The sequence below is a fragment of the Epargyreus clarus genome, unplaced genomic scaffold (genome assembly GCF_041222505.1).
Source record: "Epargyreus clarus isolate Ecla_fem2 unplaced genomic scaffold, WU_Ecla_fem_2.2 ptg000036l, whole genome shotgun sequence".
NCBI lineage: Eukaryota > Metazoa > Arthropoda > Insecta > Lepidoptera > Hesperiidae > Epargyreus > Epargyreus clarus.
In genome coordinates this window covers 1,716,859-1,741,955 of record NW_027332241.1, presented here as the reverse complement: position 1 = coordinate 1,741,955, position 25,097 = coordinate 1,716,859, and the positions used below count along the sequence as shown (strand labels likewise).

General features: G+C 35.3%; 1 protein-coding gene across 1 annotated transcript in view; it reads right to left on the bottom strand.

Moving 5' to 3' along the window:
- Positions 1 to 4,671: 4,671 nt before the first annotated feature.
- The window catches only part of LOC140757003 (putative fatty acyl-CoA reductase CG5065), a 35,684-nt gene continuing 15,258 nt past the window's right edge, over positions 4,672 to 25,097 (bottom strand). Inside the window, exons 2-13 of the mRNA XM_073092553.1 lie at positions 18,308 to 18,415; positions 14,401 to 14,517; positions 13,530 to 13,649; positions 12,820 to 12,945; positions 12,340 to 12,485; positions 11,628 to 11,740; positions 10,503 to 10,695; positions 9,613 to 9,759; positions 7,994 to 8,083; positions 7,203 to 7,367; positions 6,441 to 6,539; positions 4,672 to 5,684 (exon numbers count right to left, since the gene is read on the bottom strand). Of these exons, the coding sequence (XP_072948654.1) occupies positions 5,516 to 5,684; positions 6,441 to 6,539; positions 7,203 to 7,367; positions 7,994 to 8,083; positions 9,613 to 9,759; positions 10,503 to 10,695; positions 11,628 to 11,740; positions 12,340 to 12,485; positions 12,820 to 12,945; positions 13,530 to 13,649; positions 14,401 to 14,517; positions 18,308 to 18,406 (1,584 nt within the window). The 5' untranslated portion in view covers positions 18,407 to 18,415 and the 3' untranslated portion in view covers positions 4,672 to 5,515. The remainder of the gene's footprint in view (positions 5,685 to 6,440; positions 6,540 to 7,202; positions 7,368 to 7,993; positions 8,084 to 9,612; positions 9,760 to 10,502; positions 10,696 to 11,627; positions 11,741 to 12,339; positions 12,486 to 12,819; positions 12,946 to 13,529; positions 13,650 to 14,400; positions 14,518 to 18,307; positions 18,416 to 25,097) is intronic.

Below are 25,097 nucleotides of genomic sequence, written 5' to 3'. Positions count from 1 at the left end.
AGGTTTGCGAAAAAAAATATGTTAAATATATTTCAAATGATAGTAATACTATTCAAATGATATTCCTCCTGATGGTAAGTGGCTACTGACACCCATGGACATGTTTTTTTATAATATAGGAGTAGCCGACGAGCATGTAATCGACCTGATGGTAAGTGGTTACTGCCGCCCATGGACATCTGTAATCCAGATAGGATTAGATATTCCTACCTGAGGTCGGCCACAGATGCGCCGGTATCCCTGAGGACTAAGCTGGAATGCCTCGGTAAAGTATGTCTCACTTACCACACCCTTCAAACCAGAACACAGAAGCGCTTAACACTGTTATTAGGCAGAAATAGGTGTGGTGGTGGCGTCGGAAGGCCACAAAAGGTTCTACTATCTTCAACGACATGGGCGATTTTAAACCATATTGATATAAAAATATTAACTATGATTTCTAATTTATGTCTACTTGTTTCTGTATATGTATTAGTCCTTATTAAGTGTTATTTATCAAAAAAATAAACGTGATCAGTACCAGAGTAGTACCAGAATGATTCGACCGAGGACGCACCACCGATATACATATTTCTAGCATTCTTGCGTTCCCGCGGAATGGTGTGTATACCGGCTGACTTACATATGATGCTGCTATCTTAGTCCTCAGACGTTGGAACGCATCTATTTTATATGTAGTTGGTCTGCATGTACATCGGCAGAAGTGCCCACTTACCATCATCTGGACTGCATGCTTGTTGGCTACTTAAATCTTTAAAAAATGTATGCCAGACGGTTATACATAAGAGTTTTCAAATATGTGTAAAGTCTACCAATCCGCTCCTGGCCTATGGCCTAAGCCCTCACTCTGAGAGTACCAGTACCCAGCAGTGGGACTGTTGATGATGACACTACCTTTACTCATAAGCCCGATCCACATTCTCGCGAGAATCTCACGAGAACGCGACAAAAACTCGATTCGTATCGGCTCCACATTCGATTCTTGTGCTTTTCGCGCGTTCTCGCGAGAATGTGGAGCGGGCTCAACGAATGTTCATAGAAAGTGTCTCAATTTAATAGCATTTGTAGTTCAAGGTGGTAGAACCCTCATTGGTTCAATTCCGGCGACACTACCACAACTATTTCTGAATAACAGTAATATTAAACGCTGCTGTGTTCTGGTTTGAAAGGCGTGGTAAGGGAGACATACTTTTCGCGAATTTTAGCTTAATCTTGAGGGGTAGCGGCGCATCTGTGGCCGACCACAGATGGGAATCTGGTCTTATCTAGGGTTGATTACAGATGTCCATGGACAGCAGTACATCAGGTGGACTCTCTACTCGTCTACTACTTCTAGGCATATTATTAAAAAATACTCGTCTGCAATTCCTATATTATATACCTACCTATAGCTATAAAAACACTTGTTATAAATATAATTTCAAATTCAGTCTTTGTAAGTGCGCTTACGTGCCGTTCACCACGTATATAGAGCGGGAACTATTTTATTTCATTTTATCACTAATCGTTTTACGTTTGATCAACGTCATTGCGAAATAGACGTAATTTGTAGACATAATAATCAGTATCCAGTGATGTCGTAGTATTTGTCGTCAATTTAAAGATAAGAAAGGAATGTTATTGATAAGTTATCGGGAAATGACGTACACTTGTGGGCGTGTTTGAAAATGAACAGATTATTATAAGACCAGGTGTTTTTCTTTTAAATTAGGACGAGGGGCTTTTTTAATTTGTTTTGTGGAATGACGTCTGCCTGGTGGGAGGCCTATACCACGAAATAAAAAAAACCTATATTGTTCCGTACCCTTACTTATTAGTAACTAGTGGTGCCCGCGGCTTCGCCCGCATTTTAAAGATATAATATGACATGCATAAAACAGAAAATTCGTACCTTCATTGGAATGACAGTGAAGCCATCTGTCGGTCTTACCAACTCCCAAACCTTCGTGGGCTCTTGGACAACAACTTTGCAAAAGATCATCACTTGATCAAATGCATAGTTTCCGATTTTATAAAATGTGTATAGACAAATATTCATTTTTATATAAATAGCTAGATGATCGATCCGTAGTTCCCGTGGGATTCCCGGGATAAAAACTATCCTATGTCCTTTCTTGGGTCTCAGACTATCTTTGTACAAAATTCCATTCAAATCGGTTCAGTGGTTTAGCCGTGAAGAAGAGACAGATAGACAGAGTTACTTCCACATTTATAATATTAGTAAGGAAGTAAGGATTTGCTGACGGATACATAATTTGTTTGATCCTGATAACCTTTTTTTTCGCTATCCTCGAAAAAAGATCGAAGATAGAATTGATTCTTAGGGCCTGGATTTTTTTTGTGAATCGATTTATTGCACTTCAATTCGAATCGATTCAAAAATCGATCTTTTTCGGATAGAATCGCCACCCCTAATATAGTCCCAATAAATCTGTATAACCAAATATAATGTTGCAACCGTCTCCGATTGCAAGAATTGATATTTTTAAACTCATGGTTATTTGAAGTATGCCAAAAGACCCACAAACGTAAGTAGGATCCATTACTGGAGACCGATTAAAAAAATCGACCTTTTTTCGTCTAAAAGATCGATTCTCTGATTAATAGATCTAAGATCGCTATCTGGGATAAAAACTATCCTATGTCCATTCTAGGGTCTCAGACTATCTTTGTACAAAATTTCATTAAAATCGATTCAGTGGTTTAGGCGTGAAGAAGAGACATACAGACAGACAGAGTTAATTTCGCATTTATAATATTAGTAAGGATATCGATTAAAATAATCGACTTTTTGGTCCAAAAGATCGATTCTCCGATTAATCGATCTTAGATCGCCATCCCTAGTTCCCGTGGGATTTCCGGGATAAAAACTATCCTATGTCCGTTCTCGGGTCTCAGACTATCTTTGTACAAAATTTCATTAAAATCGGTTCAGTGGTTTAGGCGTGGAGAAAAGACAACCAGACAGACAGACAGACAGACAGAGTTACTTTCGGATTTATAATATTAGTAAGGATTTTCTTAATACGTAAACTATAACTTTTTATTAGTTGTTTTCGAAAAAGAAAAAATAATCAACATAAAAATGATACTGTTGACAAAAATAAAAACAGTCGCTTAGATATTTATGGATTTCTTACTAGGTTTTTTTTTCTATATATCCTAAACTCCTAAATTCAGAATACATGAGTAAGACAGATAATATAATAAAAACATTAAAACGAATTAAAATAAAATAAAAAACATATTGAATATTTACAAATAAAAAGATTTATTAAAGCTCCATTATGTACAGTTTAATCATAGCATACTGCATAGCATAGCATAACAGATCATGGTATAACCACCCCCATCAATACCATAGACTGGTTACTTAACTTTAACTGATGGTTACTTAACCAATACATTGATAAAAAAATCATTTTCTTGCATTTGGACAAATGTTGGTTCAAATGTTTGGTGATTGGATTAAACTGCGCTGTGATTGGTTCGACAAGAGTGCTATACAGAGTGAAATTTTCAAATGTTTTTTATGATTATTTCCAAAAAATTGATCCTTATAAGCATAGATTAGTAAAGATTTCTCACTCCTAACAAGAAAATGTACCCAGTTTTGAAAACTGAAAAAGTTGCGTAAAAATGTTTTAGCAAGTCTCCGGCCTAAAATGTCCTTCAAATATTTGAAATAATTACTTATTTATTATGTAAATTACGCAGTATTAGTTATTTATTCGTAAATTTTCTCTAAAAATGTTTTTATTTGTCAAAAATTCAAAAAAAGAACTTACTAATAAGCCGTCTGTGGCTTCATTCATTTTCAAGGTGGCGAAGTATCTTTACTAATCTATGCTTATAAGTGACACTATCCGATGATAGAATAATATATATATTTTATAAGTTTAATTTTGTTATTATTTATATTTTAATTTAAAATTTTAGGTTATGTTTAAGTACTTTAATTATTTGTCTTTTCTTCATGTTATGTTGATTTGTACCTTCAAAGAATAATTTATAAATAATATAGGTGTGTTTTTTTCCAAATTGAACTCTGTCGATTACCGGTTAGGGAAAAAAGATTAACAAAAATGTATGATATAGTTTAATTTTTTATCAAAATGGGCACTGTAACTCCTTTCAGCATATTTCTCATACCGCCATTCAAGCCAGTTTGAAAAAGTCACCCTGTATTTTCATCCAACAAAATACGTAGCGCCCTTACATAGTGTCAAATAGACCCATGTGATACCAAAAACCTTCAGTTTTATTTTAGTATGTTTAGTTACATTGTCTATGGCCGATTTATGTATAAAATAATACTTATTTATAAGTAAACAGTATAAACAAAAATTTGTAGGAGAAACAAATTGCTATTTTATAATAAATGATAATAATACCTAAATAAGGCAATACTTTTTGCAAAAAATATTATTTTAAATACAATCAAAACCAATTATAAATGAGACCATTTCAAATAAAAAAATAAAAAACAAGAATATCCATATCATCATAAATATATGTTTTTTTTTATATTGTATCTGTTGTTCTTTAGGAAATAATATATCTTTGAATTATTACGGTTACGGTTAACACATTTATTAAACATTTTATAGTCAAATTTCGCTTTTTATACTAAATTAATAAAATCAGAATAATCTTTATACAATAGCACGTGATAAAATTTACAAAAAAACATTTAATACTTAAAAACTATTATTAACATATTGAGCAATTTATTGGACTGTACATAAGTACTAACATTAGTATTGTTAAACATAATAATTAATTATTTATTAACATAATTAAAGTTACATACATTTATAGTTCATCAACTTATGAATGTCTCCCGAACTATATAAAAGTTAAAATATAAAAAGATTCTATATCTATAACAAGTGACACTATTCTACGGCCCTTTTTTTATAACCTTTCGTACATACTCAAGATGTTAAGAAAACTTCGATAGTGTGATTCAGAATAGTAGCGCCATCTCTTAACGAGTTGCGGAAAGTCAACACATATTTAATACATATTTCGATGCAGGTATAATATTAGTTCATTTAAAATAACCTGTACGTATGCTTAAGGTTTAAAATTATCTAAATACTTTTATCATTGTATGGTTCGCGCCAAGCTGCTAGTCCGCTCTGAAGTGGTTGCGAGCAGCTGTAGTCATACAATTTGCTATGGCGACGCGATTCATTTCTATATTCAGAGCGGACTAGTAGTTTTACGCGGATTATAACTATATAACTAATACATTGATTTAAGAACAATATAGACATCGGGTTTCCTTAATTCGAGATAAATGTTAAATAAAAATTTTAAATATCTAGATTTTTAAAGATTGAAATAGCAAAATCTATTTTGAATAGAAAAAATGTCAAACTTTGAATAATCTGACATTGGAGCACATTATCCTTTTATAGCACTTGCAATTCGTACGTTATTCAAACCCGAAATCTATCAATTTTTAAATCAATGTAATTAATACTTAAATAATAATTTTAAACAATTTCTATGTAATACTAGCTGGTGCTAAAACATATGAATATATAACATTCAGAAGGGAAAACAGAAGTCTCAAAATATCCGAAACAAACTCCCGGACAGAGGAGTTACTTAGTAACAAACGTGTAAATAGTACGAGCGAAAGTAGTAACACTCCGTTGTGAACGTAGTACAATCTGAAATAAAGGAAAAAATGTTAGAAAGAAAGAGTGAGTATAAAAAATGCAATTAAAGTAATTATTGTACAAATTTAGCATCAGTATAAAAATATTAAATTGAGTGTTAAATTAAAAAAATAATGAAGGTAATAATTTAAAAAATATTAAATAATATATGTATATACATTTCAATACAATATTCGAAACAATAAAAATATATAATAATTACTTAAAATAAGTATATATTTTTAGGGTCCCGTACCCAAAGGGTAAAAACGGAACCCTATTACTAAGCCTCCGCTGTCTGTCCGTCTGTCACAGGACTCTGTCTCTTACCGTAATAGATATACACTTGAAATTTTTACAGAGTATGTACATATATAATGGTGGCCGCTATAATAACAAATAATTACTAAAAATTAAAAAAAGTTGAAACCAATTGGGGATTCCATAAATGAAACTGCTATTTTTCGATATTACATATGGTACGGAACCCTCCGTGTGCGAGTTCGACTTGTACTTGGCCAATTTTTTGAAATCAATTATCAGTATAAATCTTTTTATCTATATAAAGCTTTTGATTTGATTTTACATCAAAACAACCAAATAAAAAATGCCACATGGTTGTTTACTAAAGAATATTGTTAATTATTTTTAACATGCAGTCTTTAAATAGTCATTTTACAAAGATTTTTGTAATACAATTCCAATTCTATTATTTAATTTACGGAGTTCTACAGGGCATCGTTCTAGGCCCTGTTGTGTTTTACTTACCTATTCAAATGTCTTTTAGCTTCTGGTATATCTTCATCTTTTTCTTTTAGAAGATATTTTCTGGTCCCTTTCACGAAGTTAGTGTAGTGGTCATCCCAACTGTAAAAAATTAAATAGTATTAGAAAATTATGTACCTACCTAACAGTATTGTCCGCGTAAAACTGCTAGTCCGCTCTGAATATAGAAATGAATCGCGTCGCCATAACAAATTGTATGACTACACTTGCTCGCAACAACTTCAGAGTGGGCTAGCAGTTTGGCGCGGACTATACCTATTTTATGTATATTAATAAAATATATTGAATGTTTAGGTTGCACATTTTTTTTATTTTTGGTCAATATTTCTATATACTTTTGTATCGAGGCATGTGGTTCATCCGATGGTAAGTGGCCATGGGTTACCACCGCTCATGGACATCTGTAATCAACCCCAGATAAGATTAGAGTTAGACTACCTGCGGTCGCCCACCGATACGTTGGTACCCCTGAGGACTTTGAAGGGTGTGGTAAGAGACACATACTTTTCCGAGCCATCCCAACTTAGTCTTCAGGATAGGAATCTAATCTCATGTGGAGTTGATTACAGATGTCCGTTGTCCATGAGCAGCAGTAGTCACTTACCATCAGGTGCACTGCATGTTCGTTTGCTATTCCTAAGTATATTATAATAAAATGTTTTGGTTTTACCACGAAGGTTTCTACCACCTTCAAAGCTCAGCATAGCTTCGACGGCTTCTACTACCATAATAAATGCTACTCACTCAATACTCTTCGGATCCAGGTTGTAAATCGCCACATCCTGTGGAGACAGTCGCGCGCGAAGCTTCGCCACGTTATTCGTGCTGAAGTGCCACTCATTTAGAGCGAAGAAGGTGAGGACTTCGCTCATTGCGCGCATCTTCTGTTCAGCGGTGATTAGGCTTATACTGGATAATGAAATTGAAAGATCATTATCCTTGTTATAAGATTTCGGGTGTCTTAAGAAGGTAAGTTACCTTTTCGCCCAGTTAAAACCATCCAATTGTCAAATAATTAATAATTTTAATTTTGCATTATTAATTATGGTCACGGCATGTATAGATGCATGCATGATCTAACAAGAAATGTTACAAACTTTGCACAAAATTACGAACGACAAAACTTTGAATGGAACTTCGCGTAAAACTTTAGATAACATTTCTGAGGCACTTACGAACGAAATTTTAGAATTAGATACAATTTCGGGTGAAATTACGAACAAAACTTCCTACGAAATTTCAGACGAAACTAAACACAAAACTTAATTAGGATTTACGAACGAAGTTTCGGACCAAATTTCTGTTGGATTTATGAACGAAACTTCGCACGAGATTCTGACGAAACTTCACACGAAACTGCCGGAAATTCGTACGAAATTTTAGACGGAAAAACTTCGGCAAGAACTACGAACATAATTTCAGAAGATAAGACAGAATTTTACAGCAATTTCGCACAACACAGAACAAAGCACTGAACTAAACAAAGAACTGTGCATTTAATGTGAAAATGAAAAAAACTTTTCTATACAACTCACCTCATCTTGATCCCGAGAGCTCGTAACACATACTCCGCCATGTGCAGTGGGACAGTCTGGAGAAGGAAGATCATCAACTTTGATGCGTGTCTGAAAAAACAATTATAAGTATTTAAGGTCTACGCCATCGCCTCTAGATTTTCGATTTGTTTTAAAAAGATGTAAAACAGATTAAAAATATAAAAAGGCTTTCAATCTTCTATTATATTTAAGTATATAAAAATAATTTTTTGTCTGTTTGTGCTTTATAGAATCGTAAATGCATTTGATCATATGATCTTTAGCAAAGTTGTGCATGAGCCCACGAAGGTTTCTGACTACGACAATACTTCGTGAATATTTGTGTAATGTTTTTCCGTCAATTTTATTTTAATTGGTGACGTAACAACGCATAGGTACAGCTACAAATACTATGTGGCGACTTCCCGCTACTCGTTAAGAGATGGCGCCACGAGTATTCTGAATCACGCTGTCGAAGTTTTCTAAACATCTTGCATATATACAAGTTCCGAACTGAGACTGTCGGAGCACGACCGCTGTCCGGGCATGATCACCTAGCGCAGGGGTTCCCAATCTTTTGTAACCCGCGGCGCAGTTACAAGTTTAATATTCTTTCACGGCGCCCTGTGCCCTGTCCTAGCTAACTATTTAAAGAAGACAGTCGAAAGAAATAGGTAACTACAATAATAGTAGTTACAGTTACCTTAGGTTGATCGAAACGAATTTAAAACACCACAATATGAAATTGTACAGTACGTTATTATAAAATAATTTAAACGGAAAACAACAAGAAAGACTTGAGGATAACAAAAATAAAATACGATATTTATTCAGTCAAATCAATGTGAAGGGTGAGCTAAGTGATCTCCGCGCAGTTTTTCAAAGCGGGGAATATGACTTGACACTGCTATTCGCATTTCTTGCTCCACATTGATCCGATATTTGTTCTTTATCACAGCTACATCTGAAAACCCAGCTTCACATAGATATGATGTTGCAAACGGAATTAATTTTTTTAATGCTATGGATGTTAAATTTGGATATTCATTTTGAATCGATGACCAAAACGCCAATATCTGTGGTGTCCAATGATTAGAGGATCGACTCACGGCGCCCTCTTTACTTTCTACGGCGCACCAGGGCGCCGCGGCGCCCACTTTGGGAACCCCTGACCTAGCGTATAGGGAGATCTCCCTTTGCCAATACTACATTTACGTATTTATCCACAGAACTGTGAGTGTAATATGCGTCTTTTTGTTTCTTTTTTATATTAGTTTTTTTTATAATATAGGAGAAGCAGACGAGCATGCAGTCCACCTGATGGTAAGTGGCTACTGCCGCCCATGGATATCTGCAATCAACCCCAGATAGGATTAGATATTCCTACCTGAGGTCGGCTACAGATGCGCCGCTACCCCTGAGGACTAAGCTGGAACGCCTCGGAAAAGTCTGTCTCCTTACCACACCCATCAAACATTGCTGTTATTAGGTAGAAATAGGTGTGGCGGTGGTGCCGCCGGAGTTGAAACACAAAGGGTTCTACCACCTTCGAATGGTCAAAAAATAAATAAATGATTTAACAGTAAGACACTATCTAATTATCTATCCAGCAAACCCACCTGTTCTCAACGCCAGCTCCGGCGGGATACCAGAACGCTCGATCCAGGGGATGCATTCGTAGCTTATCCCGAATCTGGTTTTCAAATTCCAACCATGTTGTGGGCTTGTCAAATGTACTACAATTGTAGACTCTTACTTCTTCTGGCCTGAAATGATTATTATGATCATAGATTAGTAAAGATTACTCACGCCTAACAAGAAAATGAACCCAGTTTTGAGAATTGAAATAGTTGCGTAAAAAAGTTTTGCCACGTCTCCGTGCTAAAATGTCCCTAAAATATTTGAAATAATTATTTATTTATTACGTAAATTACGTAATTATTACGTAAATTAGTTATTTATTCGTAAATATTCTCTAAAAATGTTTTTATTTGTCAAGGATTCAAAAAAAAGAACTTACTAAAATAAGCCATTTGTGGCTTCATTCAATTTCAAGGCGGCGAAGTATCTTTACTAATCTATGATTATGATTAGCAATATCGTTAATAAGACTTATAAATCGCCTCTACCAAATGATCCTTAAAATTTACTATTTCATTTTTACCTTTTTTACTATTTCTTATAATATCTAGCATAATCTGTTTCACTGCTAGGCACAGATCTCTTCTCAGAATGAGAAAGATTAGGCCATAGTACACCGCGCTGGACATGCACGTATTGGTCGAAACATACCTTCGAAATCTTTTTTTTTAGATTTCTCCGGTATGCGCATTCCTCACGATGTTTTCCTTCACCGTTTAAGCAAGTGATAATTAATTTCTTACCCACATAACTTCGACAAATAAGAGGCGCGTGTTTGGGATTTGAACCTCGGATCAAGAGGCCAAGTGACAATCACTAGGCTATCTCTGTTATTACTACAAGTGCTTAGATTACATCCTAAACTTACTTATCAATAGCAGTTTCCCAAGCGATAGCCAGCAAGGTGTCTATCGCGATGTCCACAGGCAGCAGGTCGGCTCTGGCGTCACACTTCCTGGAGAACACGTGGAGGAGACCCTTCCCTGCAGCTGCTACTACCCCGCTGGGGCCGTTCAGGTTCTCTATCCAGCCGGGGAATGGGTGTTTCAGCGAAGACACCACTGGGGAAGAATCACATATACTTTTGATCATTATGTTAGCTTGAAGTAAGTTTTTTAGTTCTAATTTTGTAATTTCCAAACTTAGGCTTCTTTTTTACGGCTTTGATTAATAGCTTGAACCCACATAGATACATCACGGCAAAGTTAAGAAAAATCATGTAAATCTATTGAAATATTACAATTGGTGGTCCTTAGCGTGCAAAAGTCAGAGGACCCCATTTTGTATTTGGAATGTCATGGTTTGTGTGTGTGTGTGTGTGTGTGTGTCATGGGTTTGTGTGAAGTTTAATCCAAGTTTGTAGGGAACTATTTCTTGTCCCTTGGTCGTCATCTTGATAAAGAAAATCATGCTCTATCAGGCAAACTTTTCGTTGAACAAAAAATTGAATGAGTCACAATTTGAATTATCTATAACTTTGATTCTATTACTTTTTGTTGTAAAACCATGATAAAGTTAATACCGAAAATAGTATTTATAGTAGAAAATGGACTACTTATATTGTTTGTGGAGCCCAGAACTTTTGGACACCGTTATATTATGAAGTTTGATAAATATAAAGTCTGATATTTCAAATAAACTCACATACGTACACATACACAGTACATATAGCAGCACAGTTATAAGCACAGTACATAAGACCAAACACAAATATAATAATAATATAATATAAATTGGGGCCGCTAGAACCAGAGTGGCCTAACTGCATTTGAATGACTTTTGACCTATCTGTATTCTCGAAATTTAAAAATGTTGCACACTTTTACTTTTCTCCATATTGTAATCATGTTTTTTGTTTTAAGGCTACTCTGGTTCTAACAGCCTCAAAGAGTCTACAGAGGATCATTTTTCTAGCCTCCTAAAATTTGTTACCTCAAAAAGAAATTTCAGAAATTTTCTTTATGAATTGTTCAAATCAAACAAGTTCAGTTACCTATAGTGGGTCTGAAGATGGCGATAGGGTATCCGTTGTTCCCGTGGCTTCGTACCGCCTCCTCTGACATCGCCTTCGTAAAGGTATAGGTATTTGGTTTTGGATAAATATACCTGTGGAAACCAAGTAAATCAGTAAGGATGTGGTAAGGGAGACTTCCGAGGCATACCAGCTTTGTCCTCAGGGGTAGCGGCGCATCTGTGGCCGACTTCAGGTAAGAATCTTTATCTGGGGTTGACTACACTTGTCCATGGACGGCAGTAACCACTTACCACCAGATGGACAGCATGCTCGTCTGCTACTCCCATATTATACTTAAAAATGGATGTGGGTTTTGGAAAGGGGCTAAATCATAGCGAAGTCTTTTTTTCCCCAATTTTAATTGCTGAAATTTTCTATTCCCAGGAAGAGAAGCCTGGATCTCTACGTTGGCGAAATGCAAATTGAGAAAAGAAATTAAAGAAGAAATACGCTTCTACTTTCAAAGCTCTACATTAAGATTCCTTATCATGAGTGTCATAGACACATAATTAGTATACACAAACACCCAGCCCCAGAACAGATATCTAAATTCATCATTCAGATATGTCCAACCGGGAATCGAACCTGGAATCCTCTGCACGTCAGACCGGTATGGTGACCGCTCTACCACCCTGATCATCATAGGTGACTTACTCAAGCAGTAGGACAGAAAGAGCTACACTCAACTTACTGTGGAGTTATATTTGCCAGCATGGGTTGCGGCAGAGCATCCACCAGCGCCAGAAGTCGTGGCAACGAGGCTGGTGGTGGGTACACCTTCTCTTCTACGATCTTCCGTTCTGGGTTGCTGTACGCGGTGGATACGTGGATTAGAGCCTGCAGAAGATAAGATGATTTTTATAACATAGAATTAAAGGACCATGCAGTCCACCTGATGTGGAGTAAGTGGCTACTGCCACTCGTAGACATTGTAATTACACCCAGATAAGACTATATTCCTAAAGAAGGTCGGCCACACATGTGCCGCTAAGCTTGAGGACTAAGCTGGAATGTCTCGGAAAAGTATATCCCCCTTAAAACCAGAACACAGCAGCGCTTAACACTGCTTTTTTAAAGTAGGAATAGATGTGGTTCTGAAGATGAGGCGTGAAAGTCTAACAAACACAGTCTCATTCGCATTTATAATTAGTTAGAATGAGGCAATACGTACATCCATATTAGGCAGCTTATCACACACTTCCATCAGCCTGATGATGGAGAGCACATTCTGCTGGACCGCGGTTTGGAGCGCCTCGTCAAACTTCAGGGTTGCAGCGCTGTGGAAGACTATTGAGACCTAGAAAGAAATGATGGCATTATTTTTAAACATCTTTTTTATATAATGTGGGAGTAGCAGACGAACATGGAGTCCACTTGATGGTAAGTGGCTACTGCCGCCCATGGACATCTGTAATCAACCCCAAATAGGATTAGATATTCCTGAGGTCGGCCACAGATGCGCCGCTACCACTGAGAACTAAACTGGAACGCCTCCGAAAAGTATGTCTCCCTTAACATACCCTTCAAATCAGCGCGGAACACTGCTGTTCATAGGTATGGCGGTAATACCGTCAGAGTCAATCCATAGAGGGTTCTACCACCTACATATATATAACGTATGGAAGATATCTGGACAATCTCAATAGTGATACAAGTGCTGCCATCTAGCATCGAGCAGAAGCTGTGCCAGTAACGCTTACCTCTTACAACTGTTGCATATACTCGACAGTGAGACGCGCAAACCCGGTTAAGATATAATTCCTGGGATGATGCACTTGTCTAGTTGTGGCGAGTTCATTTTGCGATTCAAGTGTACCAACAGTGATACAAGTGCTGCCATCTAGTATCGAGTAGCGGAAGTTGCCTTACTATCATGCTTACCTCTTGCAGCTGTTGCATAGACTCCGCAGCGATACCCAAACCTGGTTGAGATGTATCTCCTGGGACGATGCAGAGCTTGTCCAGTTGTGAGGGGTTCATTTGACGAATCACGTCGAATACCTGGAAGGGAATTACCTTTTATGTGTGTTGCAAATGATAAACGAAAATAAAATAGAATATTTAATTTGAGTCCCTAATTATTATTACATTTTTTTTGTGAATAGTTTTCCTGACAGAGCGAGAAAACTCTGTTACAAGATGGCGGCCGAGGGATGAGAGTTGCAACTTCATAAATGAATATTAAGGTTTACATTAATCCCCAAGACTTCCAAAAAAAATTGCGTCCTCTGACACATGCAACCCATTTCAATAGACTATATAGCATCTCAAAAATGTTTTGTTTATTATCGAAGTGACGTCACATCGGTTTCAAATGGGTAGATATTAAATATTTAAAGAAAGAAAATATAAATTAATATTTCTAGCTTTTTACTTCCTACTACTATGTTGCTCGTATTTTTACTATGTTAGTTTGGCAAAGGGAGATCTCCCACCGGGCTAGGTGATCATGCCCGGGGAGCGGCCGTGCTCCGACAGTCTCAGTTCGGAACTTGTATTTCGGAACAGTTCGCAAGATGTTTAGAAAACTTCTATAGCGTGATTCAGAATACTCGTGGCGCCCTCTCTTGACGAGTAGCGGGAGGTCGCCACATCAGCCCCTGCTCAATCGCCACATTAGAAAATTTTAAAAAGGTAAAAACCTTTTCATCTTGTTAGAAAAATCTAACATGATGCGTATGACATTTTTCTAACGTATTATTTTTTAAGTTTTATTAATGCAATCATACAAACACCGTCAATTTAATCACACCTGTGATTGTTTAATCTGCTGAAGCCGTTTTTCTGGAGACACTCCCTTCTTCTGTCTGAGTAGGAGATGGAGTCTTCCGATATCTGGACAGGTGGACAGGAGACGTTCTATTAAGACCTGGAATAGAAAAATTAGAAAATAAGTCCAAGTTTCATCATCAACCCATTACTGTCCCACTGTTGGGCACGGGTCTCCTCTCAGAATAAGAAGGATTAGGCCATAGTCCACCGCGCTGGCCAAGCGCGTATTGGTAGACTTCACATACCTTTGGGATTTTTTGTTATCTCTCAGGTATGCAGGTTTCTCCACAATAATTTCCTTCACCGTTTAAGCAAGTGATAATTAATTTCTAATACGCACATCATTTTGAAAAATCAGAGATGCCTAGGATTTGAACCTCGAGCCCCTCGATCAAGAGGCCGAGTTTCTTAACCACTAGGTTATCACTGTTTTTGTTTAATTTAAGTCCGAGTTTATCATTTATTTATTTATTCCTTCGCACATAAACAGTAAACCCAGTTGTGTCCATAAGAAACCAGACAGTGAAACAAAATCTAAATTTTAATATAAAGTTTTATTTTATTTATTTATACTATATACATTACTGATATCGAATACTTAATATTAAATAGCATAAATTAAAGAATTATTTTTAAATGTCATCAACCAGGTAGGTCAAATGCAAGTTAGTTAAATTATTAACATAAATCTTATATTAATATTTATAGGATACTAGCTGACGGCAAACGTAGTGTTGCCACATAAATAAGAAAATGTTAAGGGTGAACAACCCTTATCACTTAGGGGTATTAAAAATAGATAGTAGCCGATTCTCAGACCTACTGAATATGCATATAAAATTTGGTGAAAATCGGTTAAGCCGTTTCGGAGGATTACGGTAACTAACATTGTGACACGAGAATTTTATATATAAGATTTAGATAAGATTTTATTTTATATTAATATTTATAGTATATATGAAGGTCTGACATGTTGGTTAACCGATAATAAAGAAAAATAAAACGAAATATTATATATAGGTTATTAAAAATATTCACAATAATATATATCTTATATATATTTCTTTTGTGCGTGTGTATGTCACTGAACTCCTCCTAAACGACTGGACTGATTGTGATGAAATTTGTTGTGTGTGTTCAAGGGGACTTGAAAATGGTTTAGATTCACAATTTAGTCCGTGGGAAAAGGTTTTTTTTAATTAATTTCTTAATTCGTAAGTAGTTGTTGATTTTGGAATGTTACACATTGGATTTAATAGACTTCGCTACCATCGCAGTTTCAAATATTCTATCTATTTTTCAAACCCGGAAGTGATAAGGGTTGTTCACCCTTAACATTTTTTTATTTATATGGCAACACAACGTTTGCCGAGTCAGCTAGTATATTATATATTGTTTTTTGTTAAAAATCTTTTCTTCTCTTTCGCTACTCCCTAATAGATGGCGCTGTATGTCTGATTGTTGAAGTTATGTTGATATATATTCTAAATATTTTAAAACAACCTTAAATAGAACAAAAGTTTTATGCGAAGGCCATCTTATTAATTGCTTTCGTAGTTAAATCATTTAATGTAGTTTAAAAAAGTATTCAATGTAAATAAATTATCTGTAAAATAGGATAATTGGAAAGCATTTTATTAGACCATAGATTAATAAAGATTACTCACTCCTAACAAGAAAATGTAACCAGTTTTGACCATTGAAATTATCACTGTCATCTATTTTCGTGTTTAAAAAATGTAGTTTTTAGATCATTTACGAATGAAACAATATTGCTCCGCACTTTTTCTTCGATTTCGTGTTTTTGCACCACTTAACTGCGCATGTCGGCATTGTTCCACGTAAATTACACTATGACAGCCATTAAATGGCTGATAGAATTGTCAGCCGTTTATTATCTGTATGTCTATGTAGCATTTTTTATTAGTTAAAATTGTTTTTATTAATATTAAGTAAATATTCTTTATAAATTTATGTTTAAACCTAAACATATAATCCACATTTTTTAGTTCAACGTGTAACCTTGTCACTAATTTAGGCAGAAAATCAATCATCATCGTAATATAATGCAAAATAACTTTCAATATTTCGAATAGTTGGCAGTCGAATAATTTGACCTTAGCCTTTTTTGGTGCCAATTTATTCGAAAACGATTAAAATTTTATAGTCTATGATCAGAGAAAATGGCGGCATTTTTGGCGCGGTCAAGTTGAACGTGATTGAGGATGACATTGCGTAGGGTTGTTCATATTTTTAATTTAATAAATATATTGTTTTCATTCGTAATATATTCTTGAAAATTATTTTATCCCTTTTGTAAATACTATTGAACGGTAGTGGTTGTTCAACTTCAGTTTTATAAACACATCTATTTCTATTTTATAAGAGCAGTTTAGCGTCTTTATTCTCGATAAGTACACGAGACATTCCAGACCATCTGACTAATTTTAGTCCTTTTCATTCGATTTCTTAAAGGACATATCATAGGTCATATCTATTCGAATTTATCTTTTGGTAATTAATTTCCTAAAAACCAAGTACAAAAAGGACCAAAAAATTATTACAAATTCTTATGGATATAATGATAATAATTATGGAATTGTTACAATTATAATTATGAAATTATTATAATTATAATTATAATTAGACATCTAAAGAAATGTCTATCCCCTTTTATTATCATTGAAAATTATTTATTTATTCGAATAATGATAATAACTATGGAATTATTATATATATATAATCCTGAATTATAATTATAATTATGAAATTATTATAATTATAATTATATATGTAAAGAAATGTCCATCCCCAATTGCTATTATTGAAATCAAATACAATTGAATGAAACTGAAAAGAAAGAAAGGAACGAAGAATAAATAAAAAAAATAACAACCCTATATCTCGACCTTGATCGACCCATCTTAAATTCGGTGCTTAAATTGGCCATCTTAATTGTATAACATTAAGCCATATTTCCTTACAAAACAGTCTACTAGTACCTTTTTTTTAATACTGTAAAAATATCGGGTGATCAATTTTTATTTATATGCCCTATAATTAAATATTATTGGACGATAAAAATTGTCGTTATTACGTTTTCAAGACGGTGATCTTACCGCCGGAAGTAATCGTTTAATAAAACTTTTTCAAGGATAATTTTATTATAAAACTGCAGGCCTATTTAACTATTTCTACACTCACAGACCCACAATAGGATTCCCTGTATCGCGGGTGCCATGGACACACAGAGACAAATACACAAACACCCAGACCTAGAAACAGAAAACTAAATTCATCATCCACATTTCTGTCTGACCGGGGATCGATCCCGGGTCCCTCAGCGCGTCTGGCTGGTATGGTGACCGCTCCGCCACGCGGGTCGTCTTTTTAATCGCCTGAGGAGGGTAATGTAACGAACGTATGTAAGTAACCACTGCCGCCCAAGGATATCGGTAAGAAACTCCATATAGTTCTACCTGAAGCCGATCACGGATACGTGGCAACACATGAGGACTTAGATGGTCACCTGAAATAATATTTTCACGCTATTCATAGATAAGTATAGATATCTCACCGTCTTGTAATTGAAGGAAGCCATTAAATGGCTTACGGCTGACAATTCTGTCAGCCGTTTAATGGATGTCATGGTGCTATGGTATATACACAGGAGTACAAAGACATGTGCCAAAAAGCGTTTTCTTTGGAAAGTAGGTAGGTATAGTCCGCGTAAAACTGCTAGTCCGCTCTGAATATAGAAATGAATTGCGTCGCCATAGCAAATTGTATACACCTGCTCGCGACAACTTCAGAGCGGACTAGCAGTTTGGCGCGAACTATAGTAGTAGCATAACGGCAGATACTGCCAAAAAACATTTTTAACAAACCTTTCCCATAAATCCTGTCCCTCCTGTAATAAAAATAGACCTCCCGGCATAGAACTGTGGGATCAGCGCCCCCACTGGCGATCTTGGTCGTGCGACCATCTTGACAACCTGAAACAAACGAAAAAAACCTTAAATCCTAACTAAAATTAAAAAAAACAGTGATAGCCTAGTTAAGAAACTCGATTTCTTGATCAAAAGTACCGTGGTTCAAATCCCAGGCAAGCACGTCTGTTTTTTCAAAGTTTTTTTTGGGGATTACTACCACCTCTTAACACAATATTATTATTATTTTTTTTTATAATATAGGAGTAGCAGACGAGCATACAGTCCACCTGATGGTAAGTGGCCACTGCCGCCCATGGACATCTGTAATCAACCCCAGATAGGATTAGATATTCCTACCTGCGGTCGGCCACAGATGCGCCGCTACCCCTGAGGACTAAGCTGGAACGCCTCGGAAAAGTCTGTCTCCCTTACCACACCCTTCAAACCGGAACACAGCAGCGTCTAACACTGCTGTTATTAGGTAGAAATAGGTGTGGCGGTGGTGCCGCCGGAGTCGAACCACAAAGGGTTCTACCACCTGTGGAGATGGATTCTTGTAGACCTTTATTTAAAAAGTATCGAATACTGCCTCTAGCATGCATGTATATTAGGGAGGTCTGTCTGTTTGTTAGGCAGCACCCACACTATTTTAAAATCCAATATCAATATGTAAGAAGGAATGCAGACAAAAATAAATTTAGATTATTCATGCCAAAATCGAGACTAGAATTATATAGGAAATATGCTTATCTTACAGCTATAAAAATATATAACAAGTTACCAGACAAATACAAAGATCTGACCTTAAACATTTTTAAGAGGAAAATTACCGAATGGCTTATGCAACACTGCTTTTATGACATCAATGAATATTTTCAATGTACAGAATAAAAATGACATGTAATAACTTAATACGATATATATATATATATAATATTTTTTAATTTTAATTTTTATGTTTTTTTTTCTAAATTTTACAACTTGACATGATTGCACACCATTGTAATGGTAGAATGTACGAACTTCTATTACTGTAACTATCTTTGTGTACTCCATTCTTGCAATAAATAAATTTCAAATTTCAAATTTCACCTGTAGATTTTAATCATACATTTATTATTTTTTTCAGAAAAAATAACTTTTTAAGCAAAATATGACGATTTCAGTTGGTTTTATACAATGGATAAGCGAAAAATTAATAAAGGTATAAGTTTGTTCAACTCTGTATGACGGAATATTTTACTGTTTTAAGGAGGAAATAAAACTTTCCTGAACTATGTTGGTTTTTAAAGGATGGTGGTAGGCCCCTGTACGAAAAGCAGAGATAGCTTATTGGTTAAGAAACACAGTTTCTTGATTCAGGGGTCCGAGGTTCAAATCCCAGGCACCTCTGTTTTTCCAAAGTTATATGCGTATTAGAAATCAATTATCACTTGCTTAAACAGTGAAGGATAACATCGTGAGGAAACCTTCACACCTGAGAAATTTAAAAAAAGGTATGTGAAGTCTACCAATACGCACTTGGCCAGCGCGGTGGAATGACCTAATCCTCATTCTGAGAGGAGACCCGTGCGCAGCAGTGGGACAGTAATGGGTTTATGGTGATAAAGTGACCACTGTCACCCATGGACGTCAATTATTAACCCCAGATAGAATTAAAGTCCTATCTAAGATTGGCCACCAAAGATAAAGGTGGTAAACTTAAAACAATGCAGCGACATAAAATACATTATTATATTTAGATTTATTCCTCTTTTTGAGAGGAGACCCGTGCCCAGCAGTGGGACAATGGGTTGATGATGATTATAAATGCGAATGTGTTATTTACTACGCTCAGGTCTTAACTACATAACCAATTTTATTATCTACATCTTTTTACGGTAAAATAATTAAGTTTTGAGACTTATTTTTTATTTTATTTATTTAATTTTGAAACACCTTAAACTAAGGGTAACCAGGGAGGACTTAATGGCTAATGGCATTCTCTGCCAGTCAACCCTGGGCGATGGCGACATTATGTGGTAGGTACACAAAAGTAAAATAAAATCGAATATATTATATGTACACACATATATATATATATATATATATATATATATATATATATATATATATATATATATATACAGATTTTGATCCTTATAAGCAACACTATCAGATAGTGGAATAATATAGAGGGTGTATTTTTTTTCAAAATGAACTCGTTCGATTCCCGGCTAGGAAAAAAGTTATTTTAAAAAAGTAATGATGCAGTTTTAGTTTTTATCAAAATCGGCCTCGTAACTCCTCTCAGCATTTTTCGCTAATCCTTATAGTTTCGGCTTTGGCCCTGAAGGCCCGTTTTAAAAATTCACCCTGTATATATATATACATACTAGTAACAATAATAAATATATAAAAAACATATAAACAATAATCCTGATATATAAAATATATACAAAACAAGAATGAATAAAAAATAAGTGTTGACACCATGGCACCGTCTCATATTCGGGCGACCTCGATGCGTGCTGGTGCGGCGGCCGAATCTGCGGAGGCTGTGAAGCGGCGCAAATATGCTGCTATTTCACAGAATTATATATTTGTGCCCTTCGCAGTTGAGACGATGGGACCGTGGGGACCAGAAGCGAAGAAATTTTATAAAGAATTGTCTTCGCGCTTGATTGAGACCTCTGGTGACCCAAGAGCTGGAGCTTACCTCGGTCAACAAATAAGTTTGGCCATACAACGAGGTTATGCTGCTAGTGTCTTGGGTACACTACCGCGGGGCAGCGATCTGGCTCATTTATTTTATTTATTATAGTTTTAATTATTTTTTTTTATTACTGTAAATATTTTTATTTCTATTTGTTTTAAATTTAGTTTAAGTATATTTCATAATAATTGTAACAATAAAAATAATATGCATATTATTTAAAAAAAAAAAAAAAAAAAAAAAAAAAAAAAATATGCTAAGTATAAAAAAAAGATCGAAAGACTCAAATGACTAGAAGGTGGTCATAAGTAATGTTCACGAACCAATCTCTTGAAAGTGCTCCTGCTTGGAGCTTGCCTGATGTTTTCGGGTAGGGCATTCCATAGCAGTATTGCCTGTACTGTGAAAGAATATCGGAAGAAGCCACTGTTATGTGGAGGAATACTGACTTTCAAAATTCTGGAGGAACGTAGTCCACTATCGTGAGACGAGGTGTGGAACTGAAACTTTCCCTTTAGATACAAAGGAGAAGCTGGATCGTATAGAATAGAATACAGAGCCAGGAGAATTCTAGAGTTACGCCTTTGACGAATGGTAAGCCATTTCAGCTGACGTCTATAATTGGATATATGATCATATTTGCGAAGATTAAAAATAAAACGGATACAATTATTAAGAAGGCGCTCTAGCTTGTCAAGAAGATCATCTGTTAAGTCTGGATAGCATACATCTGCATAATCAATAACAGGTAGAACTTAGTTTTTTACAAGTGATTTTGATGGCATTGAATTATCTAAAACGAAAAAAACCGCGGGCAAGAGCTAGTTATTATATAAAATTAGCGATTATCAACGCTATGTGTTCCGGTTAATATATAAATACATATCATAAAATATATCATACGTCAGATTTTGTATGACGAATTGATACGCCGTGTTTCGTTCCACAGCGATTTGATACGGTAAGACTACATGTCTCGATCGATGTATTTTATAAAAAATAAATAAAATAAAATACAATAATCTTGTAAATAATTGCAGTAATAGTTTATTGGTTGAAACTCGATCTCTCATTCAGGGAATTAAGGTTTAATTCCCAGACAGGCATTGATTTTTCAGTTATATCTATTCACACTTAAACTCTCTCTGATAGGAGACCGGTGTAAACATTGGAACAATAATGAGTTGATGACGAAAATCTATTATTAAATATTTCTGTCTTCTGTCTGTCCGTCTGTCTGTCTGTTTATACCGGCTAATACGACCCGTGGCGGAGCGGTCACCTCACCGGTCTGACCGCAAAGGGTCCCGGGTTCGATCCCCGGCCAGACAGATCTAAATGATAAATTTAGATTTCTGTTTCTGGGTCTGGGTGTTTGTGTATTTGTCTATGTGTGTGTCCATGGCACCCACCACACAGGGAATCCTAGTGTGGGGCTGTGAGAGTAGAAAGCGATCCCTTAAATAATAATCTGGAATGGCTGGAATATTTTTGACGGGACTTCCAGTGGTAGTTAGCATTTATAAGGAGTAAATTTGTCTACTTTTATTTTAGAAAAAATAATTAGGGTTCCGCGCCATGTCACACCCATAAAATTTCCATAATATTTACATTTAAAACGCGGGTGAAACCGCGGGGCACATCTCGTAGAGCCGTACGAGTACATACTCGTAGGTATGTGTATTTGTACTTGTACTTATTTAAATATTTTAAATAAATTATGTGAGAATAGAAATACTGATATTATTATGAATAAATAATATTTTTTGTTTAACTTTACGCAATTTTCAATTATAATTGTAAATTATTTTTAAATTTGTACACTTACAAGTTATTTTAAATCTACATATAAAACCTACATATTGCATTAACTAGGGAGTTACCGCTACTCGATAACAGATGGCGTTATGCGGCGTATCACCAATGTTTGTTGAAATATTCTTGTTAGTTCAGTATTTCCACAAATATTATGACATCACATACTATATAAAAGCGGAAACATCTAGACCAAAATAGACAGTCATAACAACGCTACGATTAAATTATGAAATACAAAATTAACTCATTGAATATTTAATAAGTAATAAAATTGTCATATATCAATCTATAGCAGGAAATTCATTGGATTGATTATTAATAAGTGGAATTAGACATGAATGATTTTAGACAAGGTCGTGATCTATTAGTTGGCTTATTTCGTAATAAATACCTAATATTATTACAATTTTTAATTTTATTTACTCAAAACTAATTTTATGTACAACTTTTTTATCTACAATATTAACCTTATAAAAAGTACAAAATAATATATGAAACAGGCTTTAAAATACTTATAAAATAGTTAAATATAATAAGCTTCATCCAAATTGTTGTCTCTTGGAAGAGTCCCCAAAACGCTGGCGACATTACCTCGCTGAATAGCAAAGCTAATTCTTTGCCCGAGGTAAGCGCCAGCCCTTTGGTCGTGGGTGCACTCGATCAAACGCCTTGAAAGGTGTTCATTTACAATTTAAAATTTACAAAAAAAAGGTGTTAATTTACAAAAAAAAAAAAAGAAAAAAAATATATATATTAATTTATTTATTGCTTCCCTGAATGATGTCATCCGTAGAGCTTTTGCTACCGTTAACTTACTAGCTCAATTAGAACCGAACTTGAATGTCCATGACGATGGTAAGATACCTGATGGTGGAAAATTAATTCCTTGGTACAATGGGAGGTGTGTCGTGTGGGATGCTACGTACGTTAACACACTGGTACCGTCCCATCTTAATTTAACATCAAGGGCTGGTGTTGTGGCTACCGAAGCTGATATGCAAGTGTGTATGTAATGCATACATGCAAGCATAGGTGATATGTTATCATTTATCTAGTTAACTTATTATGTATCTTTCGTTTTCTACTTTTTTTATGAGTAGCAGACGAGCATGCAGTCCACCTGATGGTAAGTGGCTACTGCCGCCCATGGACATCTGTAATCAACCCCAGATAGGATTAGATATTCCTACCTGTGATCGGTCACAGATGCGCCGCTACCCCTGAGGACTAAGCTGGAACGCCTCGGAAAAGTATGTCGCTTCTATGTACTTATATCCCACTATTTTGTAATTAATTAAGTTAATTTGTCCTTGTTATGTGGGTACAATTCATTACCTAATTAAGTTAATTCTTTCTTTCAAATTGCAGAAATATGCAAGTCTCTATAAAGACTACATATTTTTGCCGTTTGGCGTAGGAACAATGGGAGCTTCGGTTCTCACTGTCCATCTTTCTTTAAGTATCTTTCCAATTTGATTGAGTGCACCAGCGACGAAGGGGCTGCTTACCTTCCGCTTATTATAGGCAAGAAAGAATTCACAAATTATGGTAATTAGTTTTCCACATAAACCATTATTACGCCGTTTGGCGTATTTAACATTAGTAGTTTCCACAGACGCAAAAAGACTATTATAAAGGCGTTAACGACAAAATACATTATTTGCTCAATTCCGTGAAAAAACGAACACTATACTGTTAATGTTTACACGACATATTTAGAAGGCGGTAATGGATACATTTGAAATGTAACGCAAAAAAAATTTAAAGTGGTAGAGGGTTTTACCACTTAAAAAACCTTTTGCGTATTAAACTTCGGACCAATGTATTAAGTTTTTCTGTGTGTTCAAGTGTTCTGTACCCTTACCATGAGTTTTTACGTTTTGACAAATATGACTGTTTTGGTATTTGTTTACGTACTTGCCCATACAAATACCATTCAGCGCCCCTAGCGGATTGTATCAGAACTATAGTGTCAGTAACGTAACATTAAATTTAGACATTGACAAAATGGCGATTTATGTTTTGTCTCTATTTTTTGCGAACATGTGAGGCAGACAAAAAGACTTGAGTACTTACTTATTGTTACGTTTACTCAGTCTACTGAAGCAAACGGAACAGAATAATGGATTGAGTAAACGTAACGTAAAGTTGTTGGATGTTTTGAAAACTCATGGTAAGGGTACTGGTTGGAAGTAAGAGACAATTAAACGAAGCGTTCCCACTTAGTCCTTA